The 14850-nt window shown below is 46.5% G+C and overlaps 1 protein-coding gene across 1 annotated transcript in view; it reads left to right on the top strand.

Moving 5' to 3' along the window:
- LOC139276868 (uncharacterized) overlaps window positions 1–14850 on the top strand; it is a 48286-nt gene that overhangs the window by 14428 nt on the left and 19008 nt on the right. The window contains exons 4-5 of the mRNA XM_070894865.1: window positions 8148–8417; window positions 14495–14675. Coding sequence (XP_070750966.1) covers window positions 8148–8417; window positions 14495–14675 — 451 coding nt within the window. The remainder of the gene's footprint in view (window positions 1–8147; window positions 8418–14494; window positions 14676–14850) is intronic.

The following is a 14850-nucleotide window of genomic DNA, read 5'->3' as shown; positions in this document are numbered from 1 at the left end:
ACTTGGTCCCAGAGGCACGACCCATTCACCACAAGGCGCGAGCGGTACCTCACATGATGAGGGAGAGAGTGGAAATCGAGCTGGACAGGCTGCAACGCGAGGGCATCACTCCCCCCCAACTATTTTGGTAACTTCCTACCGGGGTTAAGCACCCTTTTAGAGCCCTTACATGTGTTATTGCGTAAAGGTGAGAACTGGGTATGGGGAAAAAAAACAAGTAATTGCTTTTGAGAAAGCCAGAAACATTTTATGCTCCAACAAGCTGCTTGTATTGTATAACACGTGTAAAAGACTTGTGCTAGCATGTGATGCGTCGTCGTATTATAACAAGCTAACGTTCGGGAAAGTTGAAACCTATCGCCTATGCTTCCAGGAGCTTGTCTAAGGCCGAGAGGGCCTACAGCATGATTGAGAAAGAGGCATTAGCGTGTGTGTTCGGGGTAAAGAAAATGCATCAGTACCTGTTTGGCCTCAACTTTGAGCTGGAAACCGATCACAAGCCCCTCACATCCCTGTTCGCTGAAAACAAGGGGATAAATACTAATGCCTCAGCCCGCATACAAAGGTGGGCACTCGCACTATCAGCATATTAACTATACCATCCGCCACAAGCCAGGCACCGAGAACTGTGCAGATGCTCTCAGTCGGCTACCATTGCCCACCACGGGGATGGAAATGGTGCAGCCCGCAAACTTGTTGATGATGGCGCAGCCCGCAGACTTGTTGATGGTCATGGAAGCGTTTGAAAATTATAAATCACCTGTCGCGGCCCGCTAGATTAGGACTTGGACCAGCGAAGATCCTCTGCTGTCCCTAGTAAAAAAAACTCTGTACTGCATGGGAGCTGAGCTAGCAAGAGCCAAACAAGCCATTCCAGCAGCGAAAGGATGAGCTGTCCATTCAGGCAGACTGCCTGTTGTGGGGTAACCGCATAGTGCTACCAAAAAAGGGCAGGGAGACGTTCATCTCGGATCTCCACAGCACACACCCGGGTATAGTAATGATGAAAGCGAAAGCCAAATCCCACGTGTGGTGGCCTGGTATCGACTCTGACTTGGAGTCCTGTGTACGACAATGCAGCGTATGTGCTCAGTTGAGCAACGCGCCCAGAAAGGCACCACTAAGTTTGTGGTCCTGGCCCTCCAGACCATGGTCGAGGATCCATGTCGACTATGCGGGCCCATTTCTCGACAAAATGTTCCTGGTGGTGGTGGATGCTTTTTCAAAATGATTGAACGTGAAATAATGTCGGGAAGCACCGCCACCACCACCATTGAAAGCCTGAGGGCCATGTTTGCCACCCACGGCCTGCGTGACATACTGGTCAGTGACAACGGGCCATGTTTCACCAGTGCCGAATTTAAAGAATTGATGATCCGCAATGGGATCAAACATGTCGCCTCGGCCCCGTTTAAACCAGCCTCAAATGGGCAGGTAGAGCGGGCAGTACAAACCATCAAACAGAGCCTTAAATGAGTCACAGAAGGCTCACTCCAAACCCGCCTGTCCCGAGTACTGCTCAGCTACCGCACGAGACCCCACTCGCTCACAGGAGTGCCCCGGGCTGAGCTGCTCATGAAAAGGACACTTAAAACCAGACTCTCTCTGGTTGTCCCCAACCTGCATGATCAGGTAGAGAGCAGGCGGCAGCAACAAAATATAAACGATAGTCGTGCCACTGTGTCACGGGAAATTGATCTGAATGACCCTGTGTATGTGCTAAACATAGTCTCAAGTGGATCGCGGGCACGGTGATAGCTAAAGAAGGGAATAGGGTGTTTGTAGTCAAATTAGACAATGGACAAATTTGCAGAAAGCACCTGGACCAAACGAGGCTGCGGTTCACAGACTGCCCTGAACAACCCACAGCAGACACTACCTTTTTCGACCCCACAACACACACCCAAAGGATCAATGACACCACCCCGGACCAGGAAATCAAACCCATCACGCCCAACAGCCCAGCAGGCCAGGCTCACCTTGCAGCGCTGCAGGGCCAACAACACGCCAGCCCAGCGAGGGCACAGCCAACACACCAGAACAGACATTTGTACCGAGGCGGTCCACCAGGGAAAGAAAGGCTCCCGACTGCCTCACCTTGTAAATAGTTTTCATTTTGACTTTGCGGGGGGAGTGATGTTGTGTATCTGTAAAGCATGCACTTCCATGTTCCGCCACCAGGAGCACTGTATATAAGCCGGCCCCTAAGGCCTGTTCCTCACTCTGGAGTGTCTTATTAAAGACTGAGGTCACTGTTACTTTAACCTCCCTGTGTGCAGCCTCATATGTGTTAGGAACATATGAGAAAGTTCCTACCAAATTTGGCTACAGTATTACATCCACTGAATGAACTTTTGAAAAAACAGGTCCATTGGAAGTGGTCAAAAGAATGTGATACAGCATTCAAGGAGTGTAAAAGAAAATTGGTAGAGAGCACCATGTTAGTTCACTATGACGTATCTAAGGAGATTAAGTTAGCATGTGATGCCTCTCCGTATGGAGTTGGGACAGTAATCTCTCATGTATCACGTAGTGGGGAGGAGAGACCAATTGCTTTTGCTTCACGCACTCTCAGTGCCAATGAGAGTAATTATGCGCAAATTGAAAGGGAAGCTTTGGCATTAATTTTGGGGTCAAGAAGCTTCACAAATGGTTGTATGGTCATAAGTTTACCATCGTTATGGACTATAAGCCCCTAACAACAATCCTCCATCCAAAGTCCCCAGTTCCAACATTAGCTGCAGCCCGAATGCAGAGATGGGCTTTGATTTTGTCAGCATATACATGATATTGAATACAGATGATCAGCTGATCACAGTAATGCTGATACAATGTCTAGATTGTCTTCCCCATCACAAGTTACACCCGATAGGGAAGAAGTGTTTTATTTTTCATACATTGATGAACTGCCAGACTCAGCTGAAGAGATTGGTAGAGCAACCAAACATGATCCAGTGATGACAAAGGTTTATGATTATATTGCAAATGGATGGCCGAACCAGGAAACAAACAAAGATACACATCCATTCTTCATTCGTAGGAATGAATTATCAGTCGATAAAGATTGTATCATGTGGGGTGCAAGAGTGGTTATACCAAATAAATTCAGGTCCAAATTATTAGATGACCTCCATGACCAGCACCTGGGAATGTGCTTGACCAAGAGTTTTGCACGCAGTTATTTATGGTGGCCAGGTCTTGATAAAGATATAGAGTACATCGTGAGTCAGTGTACGACATGTCAATCGGTAAGCATGCAACCACCACCAGTACCATTACAGCCATGGAAATGGCCTCCCAGGGTGTGGCAAAGGCTACATATTGATTTTGCTGAGTTAGAAAGACAACAATTGTTCATTGTGATTGATAGCCATTCGAAGTGGGTTGAGGCGTTTCCAATGTGGAAAATAACAACAAGTAAAACATTGGACATTTTACGAAAATTATTTTCTTCATTTGGGCTCCCTGAATAAATTGTTTTGGATAATGGACCACAATTTCATTCAGAAGAATTTGCACAATTCACGAGCAAAAATGGTGTGAAACATATCAAGGTTCCACCATACCATCCTGCTTCGAATGGTGCAGCAGAGTGCACTGTACAAATTGTAAAACGTGCCCTCATAAAACAAATGTTAGATCCAAATCCAAGGAAACGACAGTTGTCATTGGATCGCAAATTGGCTAATTTTTTGATTACATATCGAAATATTCCTCATACAACTACTGGTAGAACACCAGCAGAGTTGTTTCTCAAACGACAGCCACGAACCAGATTCTTGTTGTTAAAACCAAATTTGGCACAGTCCGTAGAAGAGCCACAATTAAGACAGAAAGAGAATCATGATAGAGGTAGAGTAAAAGAGAGAAGTGTGAAATTAAACCAGAAGGTGAGAGTGAAGAACCATCACCATAAATGGTTAAAGTGGTTACTAGGAAGAGTGGTGAAGATATGTGGTCCTCGCACATATTTGGTAAAGATATTTGATAATGGACAGGTTAGGTTTGTTCATATTGATCATATTTTACCTACAGACATGGAAGGAGTTGAAGGTGGGAATGATTCAATTATTTCTGACTCATCAGATAGTTTTGATACACCACTAGCGAATCCTAACTCCAATGTACTGGAAACAAATCCAGGAGATAATCAGAATGAAAGTCTGAGTCTGAGTCAGGAAAACAAAGAGCCTGAAGTTAGAGTGAGTTCAAATGAAAATCAAGGCAATTCCGTAGAGGAAAACGTTCCTCAGGATGAGCCTTGAATGTGTGTGAAATCGACACCATGTTTGGAAGGTTCTGTTCGAGAGTGAAGGTATCCTCTTCGAAACAGAAAACAAGTGGTAAAGTTAAATTTGTAAATATGGTAAAAAAATAAGTCTATATCCTGTGTTATGTATAAAAATGAAAGTTATGTATGATATTTCTTATAATAACTTCTTCATTAAGGAGGGAGAAGTGTAATGTCTGTAAGCTTGTAATGTTTGTAGCTCCACACTGTGGATGTGGACGTATTGTGTACTACAACTGCGGAGTTAATAATAAACAGAACCAGGCTGTTCCGGAGGCTTCCGACAGAGCTGTATGCCATGTTAGGAGCTGTGTGCGCTGAGCTCTGTGAATATATCACACATGTCAGTACATTACCCCCAATACCATGTGCTTTGATTTTGCTCACCAATCTCTTGTGTGGGACCTTGTCAAAAGCCTTTTGAAAGTCCAAATATACCACATCCACTGGTTCTCCCTTGTCGATTCTACTAGTTACATCCTCAAAAAATTCTAGAAGATTTGTCAAGCAGGATTTTCCTTTTATAAATCCATGTTGACTTGGACTGATCCTGTCACTGCTTTCCAAATGTGCTGCTATTTCATCTTTAATAATTGATTCCAACATTTTCCCCACTACTGATGTCAGACTAACCGATCTATAATCACCTGTTTTCTCTCTCCCTTCTTTCTTAAAAAGTGGTGTTACATTAGCTACTCTCCAGTCCATAGGAACCGATCGACTGTTGTAAAATGATCACCAATGCATCCACTATTTCTAGGGCTACTTCCTTAAGTACTCTGGAATGCAGACTATCAGGCCCCTGGGATTTATCGGCCTTTAATCCCATCAATTTCCCTAACACAATTTTCCACCTAATAAGGAATTTCTTCAGTTCCTCCTTCTCACTAGACCCTTGGTCCCCTAGTATTTCCGGAAGGTTATTTGTATCTTCCTTCGTGAAGACAGAACCAAAGTATTTGTTTAACTGGCCCGCCATTTCTTTGTTCCCAATTATAAATTCACCTGAATCTGAGTGCAAGGGACCTACATTTATTTTCACTAATCTTTTTCTCTTCACATATCTATAGAAGCTTTTTCAGTCAGTTTTTATGTTCCCAGCAAGCTTCCTCTCATACTCTATTTTCCCCCTCCTAATTAAATCCTTTGTCCTCCTCTGCTGTATTACAAAATTCTCCCAGTCCTCCGGTTTGCTGCTTTTTCTGGCTAATTTATATGCTTCTTCCTTGGATTTAACACTATCCTTAATTTCCCTTGTTAGCCATGGTTGAGCCATCTTCCCCGTTTTATTTTTACTCCAGACAGGGATGTACAATTGATGAAGTTCATCCATGCGATCTTTAAATGTTTGCCATTGCCTATCCACCATCAACACTTTAAGTATCACTCGCCAGTCTATTCTAGCCAATTCACGTCTCATACCATCGAAGTTACCTTTCCTTAAGTTCGGGACCCTAGTCTCTGAATTAACTGTGTCACTCTCCATCTTAATAAAGAATTCTACCATATTATGATCACTCTTCCTAGCACAACAAGATTGTTAATTAGTCCTTTCTCATTACACATCACCCAGTCTAGGATGGCCAGCCATCTAGTTGGTTCCTCGACATATTGGTCTGGAAAACCATCCCTAATACACTCCAGGAAATCTTCCTCCAGCGCATTGCTACCAGGTTAGTTAGCCCAATCAATATGTAGATTAAAGTCGCCCATGATAACTGCTGTACCTTTATTGCACGCATCCCTAATTTCTTGTTTGATGTTGTCCCCAACCTCACGAGTACTGTTTGGTGGTCTGTACACAACTCCCACCAGCGTTTTCTGCCCTTTGGTATTCCGTAGCTCCACCCATATGGATTCCACATCATCAAAGCTAATGTCCTTCCTTACTATTGCATTAATTTCCTCTTTAACCAGCAATGCCACCCCACCTCCTTTTCCTTTCTGTCTATCCTTCCTAAATGTTGAATACCCCTGGATGTTGAGCTGCTAGCCTTGGTCACCCTGGAGTCATGTTTCCGTGATGCCAATTACATCAAATCCGTTAACTGCTATCTGCACAGTTAATCGTCCACTTTATTCCGAATACTCCTCGCACTGAGGCACAGGCTTGTCTTTTTAACATCCGTTGACCCTTTAGAATGTTGCTGTAATGTGGTCCTTTTTGCCTTGGGTTTCTCTGCCCTCCACTTTTACTTTTCTTCTTTCTATCTTTTGCTTCTGCCCCCACTCTACTTCCCTCTGTCTCCCTGCATAGGTTCCATCCCCCTGCCATATTAGTTTAACCCTTCCCCAACAGCACTAGCAAACACTCCCCCTAGGACATTGGTTCCGGTCCTGCCCAGGTGCAGACTGTCCAGTTTGTACTGGTCCCACCTTCCCCAGACCTGGTTCCAATGTCCTAGGAATTTGAATCCCTCCTTTCTGCACCACTCCTCAAGCCACGTATTCATCTGAGCTATCCTGCGATTCCTACTCTGATTAGCACGTGGCACTGATAGCAATCCTGAGATTACTAGTTTTGAGGTCCTACTTTTAAAATTTAGCTCCTAGCTTCCTAAATTCGTCTTGTAGGACCTCATCCTGTTTTTTACCTATATCGTTGGTACCTATATGCACTACGACAACTGGCTGTTCACCCTCCCTCTTCAAAATGTCCTGCACCCGCTTCGAGACAACCTTGACCCTTGCACCAGGGAGGCAACATACTATCCTGGAGTCTCGGTTGTGGCCGCAGAAACATCTATCTATTCCCCTTACAATAGAATCCCCTACCACTATAGCTCTCCCACTCTTTTTCCTGCCCTCCTTCGCAGAGAGCCACCCACGGTGCTATGGACTTGGCTGCTGCTGCCCTCCCCTGATGGAGTCATCCCCCTCAACAGTACCCAAAGCAGTGTATCTGTTTTGCAGGGGGATGACCGTAGGGGATCCCTGCACTACCTTCCTTACCTTCCTTCCACTGCTCTTTCTATTGGTCACCCATTTACTATCTGGCTGTGTAACCTTTACCTGCGGTGTGACCAACTCACTAAACGTGCTATTCATGACATCCTCAGCATCGTGGATGCTCCAGAGTAAATCCACCCGCAGCTCCAGTGCTGCAATGAGGTCTGTCAGGTGCTGCAGGTGGATGCACTTCCCGCAAATGTAGTCGTCAGGGACACTGGAAGCGTCGCTGACTTCCCACATAGCACAGGAGGAGCATAACACGTGTCCGAGCTCTCCTGCCATGACTTGACCCCTAGATTAACTTAATTTTGCAACAACAATGCTAAAAGGTTACTTACTGATAAAGAAAAGAAAAATAAAAACTACTCACCAATCACCAGCCAATCCCTTACCCCTTGGCTGTGACATCACCCTTCGATTTCTTTCTACTTCTTTTTTGCTTTCTCTCCCTGCTGCAGCTGCACCCGCTGGTTTCCCGACTCGACACTCCTGCTGGGCCTTTTGTAGGCCTCACGAACTGCTGCTCCGCCTCCCGACTTGTGTATGTTGTGATACACAAGGTATGGCAGTGGTGTGGGGCAGACTCGATGGACCAGATGATCTTAACCTATCCCTCATTGTTCGTATGTTCGTATATCAACATATTTATTTCCAGTGACAGAAGAGGTTCCTTTATTTACTTCCAAAATCGGAAGCGGCTTCCTCTCATCATCTTTTCACCAATGTTACTTGATATTTAACATATCGACACTCCTTGCAGACTGAGGCTTGCACCAATAACCTTGCTTTGTCTTACGCCCATTTAAAATGAATGCGGAGCGATAGCCAGGTAGCTCTGAGGTAAGAGGAGCTGCTACTCGACCCCATGGTGTCAACCTGCCTGAGCTTCTCGACTCTGCAACAGAAAAGGGGCTGAACGATGAAGAGGTCTCACGCACCAGAGCAAGGGGCGGCTATGGGGACCTCCTCAAACACATTCACTTCCCGCTGACTGAAGAGCTCGCACAGCAATTTCCATTACTTCATCTCACGCTTGGGAGAAATTCAGTCCACATGACAGCACAATTCATCTTCTACGTGAACCTCTTCGGAAAAATAATAATTGAATTCCGGGCGGATTTGAAAATTCTCAAACCTTCTCCGCCTCTCTTCACCGCCCGATCTTTGTCACATTGTGAGTCTGTAAAGAAAATTCTCCACTGCCCAGGATTCACAGTCCACCAGTCCTCATTCTGCATTAGGGCGTTTGGGTTGCTGGAACACTCAATCCAGTTAAACACACACTCAGTCCTGTTATACACACTCAGTCCTGTTATACACACACTCAATCCAGTTACACACACACACACACATAGCCTGTTATACACATACACAGTCCTGTTATACACACATACACAGTCCTGTTATACACACACACACACAGTCCTGTTATACACACTCAGTCCTGTTATACACACACTCAATCCAGTTATACACACACACACACACACACACACATAGCCTGTTATACACATACACAGTCCTGTTATACACACATACACAGTCCTGTTATACACACACACACAGTCCTGTTATACACACATACACAGTCCTGTTATACACACACACACAGTCCTGTTATACACACATACACAGTCCTGTTATACACACACACACAGTCCTGTTATACATACACACACACAGTCCTGTTATACACACAAAGAGCAACCCAACTCGAGAGCAGCAAAGCAGCATTACAGACGGCTAAAGGCTAAGGGCCAACAAAAAACCCGGGACCTAAAGAGCAGGTGGTGGATAGAGAAAGCACAGGAGATACAGCAGCTGGCCGTGATGTGCGAGGATTTTTCACCGCAGTCAAGGCCACATACGGACCAAACTCCCAGGGCCCCACCCTGCTGCTGGCCAAGAACAGGAAAACACTCATCAAGAACACCGAGGCAGTCAGGGCCCGCTGGAAGGAACACTTTGAAGATCTCCTCAATCGAGACTCTGCCTTTGACTCGAGTGTTCTCGACTCCATTCTGCAGCATGTGACCCGCCACCACCTCAGTGAGAACCCAACACTGCATGAGGTAGAAAAGACCATAAGACAGCTAAAAAACAACAAGGCTACGGGTGCGGATGGAATCCCTGCTGAGGCACTGAACTATGGAGCGAATACATGATCTCATCTCTCTCATCTGGAGGGAGGAGAGCATGCCGGGAGATCTTAGAGATGCAGTGATCATGACCATCTTTAAAAAAGGGGACAAATCCGACTGCGGCAACTACAGAGGAATCTTCCTGCTATCAATCACTGGGAAAGTCGTCGCTAGAGTCCTCCTCAATCGTCTTCTCCCCGTGGCCGAGGAGCTCCTCCCGGAGTCGCAGTGCGGATTTCATCCTCTCCGGGGCACAACGGACATGATTTTTGCAGCGCAACAGCTGCAGGAAAATGCAGGGAACAGCACCAGCTGGCCTTCTTCAACGTTACAAAGGCCTTTGACACTGTCAACCGCGAAGGTCTATGGATGCCCCCAAAAGTACGTCACCATCCTCCGCCTCCTCCACGACGACATGCAGGCCGTGATCCTTACCAACGGATCCATCACAGACCCAATTCATGTCCGGACCGGGGTCAAGCAGGGCTGCGTCATCACCCCAACCCTCTTCTCAATCTTCCTCACTGCCATGCTCCACCTCACAGTTGATAAGCTCCCCGCTGGAGTGGAGCTAAACTACAGTAGCAGTGGGAAGCTGTTCAACCTTCGCCGTCTCCAGGCCAGGTCCAAGACCACTCCAACCTCTGTCATCAAGCTACAGTACGCGGACGACGCCTGCATCTGCGCACACACACAGAGGCTAAACTCCAGGACATAGTCGACGTATTTACCGAGGCGTATGAAAGCATGGGCCTTACGCTAAACATTAGTAAGACAAAGGTCCTACACCAGCCTGTCCTCGCCGCACAGCACTGACCCCCAAACATCAAGATCCACGGGGTGGCCCTGGACAACGTGGACCACTTCCCCTGTCTCAGGAGCCTCCTATCAACAAGAGCAGGCATTGACGACGAGATCCCAACAACGCCTCCAGTGCGCCAGTGCATCCTTCAGCCGCCTGAGGAAAAGAGTGTTTGAAGATCAGTCCCTCAAAACTGTCACCAAGCTCATGGTCTACAGGGCCGTAGTAATACCCGCCTTCCTGTATGGCTCAGAGACATGTACCATGTACAGTAGACACCTCAAGTCGCTGGAGAAATACCACCAACGATGTCACCGCAAGATCCTGCAAATCCCCTGGGAGGACAGATGCACAAACATTAGCGTCCTCGTCCAGGCCAACATTGAAGCACTGACCACACTTGATCAGCTCTGCAGGGCAGGCCACATAGTTCGCATGCCAGACACAAGACTTCCAAAGCAAGCGCTCTACTTGGAACTCGTCCATGGCAAACGAGCCAAAGGTGGGTAGAGGAAACGTTACAAGGACACCCTCAAAGCCTCCCTGCTAAAGTGCGACACCCTCACTGACACCTGGGAGTACTTGGCCATAGACCACCCTAAGTGGAGGAAGTGCATTCGGGAGGGCGCTGAGCTCCTCGTGTATCGCTGCCGAGAGCATGCTGAAATCAAGCACAGGCAGCGGAAGGAGCGTGCGGCAAACTAGGCTCCCTGCCCACCCTTTCCCTCAACGATTATCTGTCCCACCTGTGACAGAAAATGTGGTTCTCGTATTGGACTGTACAGCTACCTAAGAACTCATGCTAAGAGTGGAAGCAAGTCTTCCTCGATCCCGAGGGATTGCCTATAATGACACAGAAACACAGTGCTGTTATACACACACTCAGTCCTGTTAGACACACACTCAGTCCTGTTATACACACACAATCCTGTTATACACACACTCAGTCCTATTATACACACTCAGTTCTGTTATACACACTCAGTCCTGTTATACACACACTTAGTCCTGTTATACACACACTTAGTCCTGTTATACACACTCAGTCCTGTTATACACACACACAGTCCAGTTATACACACACACAGTCCTGTTATACACACTCAGTCCTGTTATACACACTCAGTCCTGTTATACACACACACAGTCCTGTTATACACACTCAGTCCTGTTATACACACACACAGTCCTGTTATATACACTCAGTCCTGTTATACACACTCAGTCCTGTTATACACACTCAGTCCTGTTATACACACACACAGTCCTGTTATACACACTCAGTCCTGTTATACACACACACAGTCCTGTTATACACACAGAGTCCTGTTATACACACTCAGTCCTGTTATACACACACAATCCTGTTATTCACACACACAGTCCTGTTATATACACTCAGTCCTGTTATACACACTCAGTCCTGTTATACACACTCAGTCCTGTTATACACACACACAGTCCTGTTATACACACTCAGTCCTGTTATACACACTCAGTCCTGTTATACACACACAATCCTGTTATACACACACTTAGTCCTGTTATACACACTCAGTCCTGTTATACACACTCAGTCCTGTTATACACACACACAGTCCTGTTATACACACTCAGTCCTGTTATACACACTCAGTCCTGTTATACACACACACAGTCCTGTTATACACACTCAGTCCTGTTATACACACTCAGTCCTGTTATACACACACAATCCTGTTATACACACACTTAGTCCTGTTATACACACTCAGTCCTGTTATACACACTCAGTCCTGTTATACACACACACAGTCCTGTTATACACACTCAGTCCTGTTATACACACTCAGTCCTGTTATACACACTCAGTCCTGTTATACACACACTCAGTCCTGTTATACACACACAATCCTGTTATACACACACTTAGTCCTGTTATACACACTCAGTCCTGTTATACACACTCAGTCCTGTTATACACACACACAGTCCTGTTATACACACTCAGTCCTGTTATACACACTCAGTCCTGTTATACACACACACAGTCCTGTTATACACACTCAGTCCTGTTATACACACTCAGTCCTGTTATACACACAGAGTATTGTTATACACACTCAGTCCTGTTATACACACACAATCCTCTTATACACACACTTAGTCCTGTTATACACACTCAGTCCTGTTATACACACACAATCCTCTTATACACACACTCAGTCCTGTTATACACACTCAGTCCTGTTATACACACACACACACACACAATCCTGTTATACACACTCAGTCCTGTTATACACACACAATCCTCTTATACACACACTTAGTCCTGTTATACACACTCAATCCTGTTATACACACTCAGTCATGTTATACACACACACAGACCTGTTATGTACACTCAGTCCTGTTATACACACACAATCCTGTTATAGAAACATAGAAACATAAAAACTAGGTGCAGGAGCAGGCCATTCAGCCCTTCTAGCCTGCACCGCCATTCAATGAGTTCATGGCTGATCATGAAACTTCAGTACCCCTTTCTGCTTTCTCGCCATACCCCTTGATCCCCCGAGTAGTAAGGACTTCATCTAACTCCCTTTTGAATATATTTAGTGAATTGGCCTCAACTACTTTCTGTGGTAGAGAATTCCACAGGTTCACCACTCTCTGGGTGAAGAAGTTTCTCCTCATCTCGGTCCTAAATGGCTTAGCCCCTATCCTTAGACTGTGACCCCTGGTTCTGGACTTCCCCAACATTGGGAACATTCTTCCTGCATCTAACCTGTCTAAACCCGTCAGAATTTTAAACGTTTCTATGAGGTCCCCTCTCATTCTTCTGAACTCCAGTGAATACAAGCCCAGTTGATTCAGTCTTTCTTGATAGGTCATCCCGGGAATCAGTCTGGTGAATCTTCGCTGCACTCCCTCAACAGCAAGAATGTCCTTCCTCAGATTAGGAGACAAAAACTGTACACAGTACTCCAGGTGTGGCCTCACCAAGGCCCTGTACAACTGTAGCAACACCTCCCTGCCCCTGTACTCAAATCCCCTCGCTATGAAGACCAACATGCCATTTGCTTTCTTAACCGCCTGCTGTACCTGCATGCCAACCTTCAATGACTGATGTACCATGACACCCAGGTCTTGTTGCACCTTCCCTTTTCCTAATTTGTCACCATTCAGATAATAGTCTGTCTCTCTGTTTTTACCACCAAAGTGGATAACCTCACATTTATCCACATTATACTTCATCTGCCATGCATTTGCCCACTCACCTAACCTATCCAAGTCACTCTGCAGCCTCATAGCATCCTCCTCGCAGCTCACACTGCCACCCAACTTAGTGTCATCCGCAAATTTGGAGATACTACATTTAATCCCCTCGTCTAAATCATTAATGTACAATGTAAACAGCTGGGGCCCCAGCACAGAACCTTGCGGTACCTCACTAGTCACTGCCCGCCATTCTGAAAAGTACCCACTTACTCCTACTCTTTGCTTCCTGTCTGACAACCAGTTCTCAATCCACGTCAGCACACTACCCCCAATCCCATGTGCTTTAACTTTGCACATTCATCTCTTGTGGGGACCTTGTCGAAAGCCTTCTGAAAGTCCAAATATATCACATCATCTGGTTCTCCTTTGTCCACTTTACTGGAACCATCCTCAAAAAATTCCAGAAGATTTGTCAAGCATGATTTCCCTTTCACAAATCCATGCTGACTTGGACCTATCATGTCACCATTTTCCAAATGCGCTGCTATGACATCTTTAATAATTGATTCCATCATTTTACCCACTACTGAGGTCAGGCTGAACGGTCTATAATTCCCTGTTTTCTCTCTCCCTCCTTTTTTAAAAAGTGGGGTTACATTGGCTACCCTCCACTCGATAGGAACTGATCCAGAGTCAATGGAATGTTGGAAAATGACTGTCAATGCATCCGCTATTTCCAAGGCCACCTCCTTAAGTACTCTGGGATGCAGTCCATCAGGCCCTGGGGATTTATCGGCCTTCAATCGCATCAATTTCCCCAACACAATTTCTCGACTAATAAAGATTTCCCTCAGTTCCTCCTCCTTACTAGACCCTTTGACCCCTTTTATATCCGGATGGTTGTTTGTGTCCTCCTTAGTGAATACTTAGTTATACACACACTTAGTCCTGTTATACACACACACAATCCTGTTATGTCTGAGAAGAGGATTTCCCTGAACCCTCCCCCTCCCCCAGTGAGGGGCTGTGTGTGTGTAGGGGGGCTGTGTGTGTGGTGGAGGGGAAGTGAGTATGTGTGTAAGGGGGGTATTGCCCCTCCCCCAGCGGAGTTAGGCGGCGTGCGGTTGCCATGGTGCCAGACCGGGTCACGTGCTGCGGACAATGGGCCGTTTGTTGCGCGGGCGCGCGGGGCGGCGCGGGAGCGAGCAACGAGCCGGCACGCAGGAGGCAGGATGAGCGGCACCAACCCCAAAACACACAACATGGTGGCGGCCGACCGGCAATGGTAACCGGGGCAGTACGCGTGTCACTGGGATAGTATGGGGGTCACTGGGACAGTGTGGGGCTGGGCAGTGCGGGGGGGGGGTCACTGGGGCAATGTGGGGCCGGTCACTAGGGCAGTGCGGGGGTCACTGGGACAGTGCGGGGCCGGTCACTGGGGCAGTGCGGTCATTGGGACA

Source organism: Pristiophorus japonicus, chromosome 12 (genome assembly GCF_044704955.1).
Source record: "Pristiophorus japonicus isolate sPriJap1 chromosome 12, sPriJap1.hap1, whole genome shotgun sequence".
NCBI lineage: Eukaryota > Metazoa > Chordata > Chondrichthyes > Pristiophoridae > Pristiophorus > Pristiophorus japonicus.
This window is presented reverse-complemented; position numbering and strand designations above follow the sequence as displayed.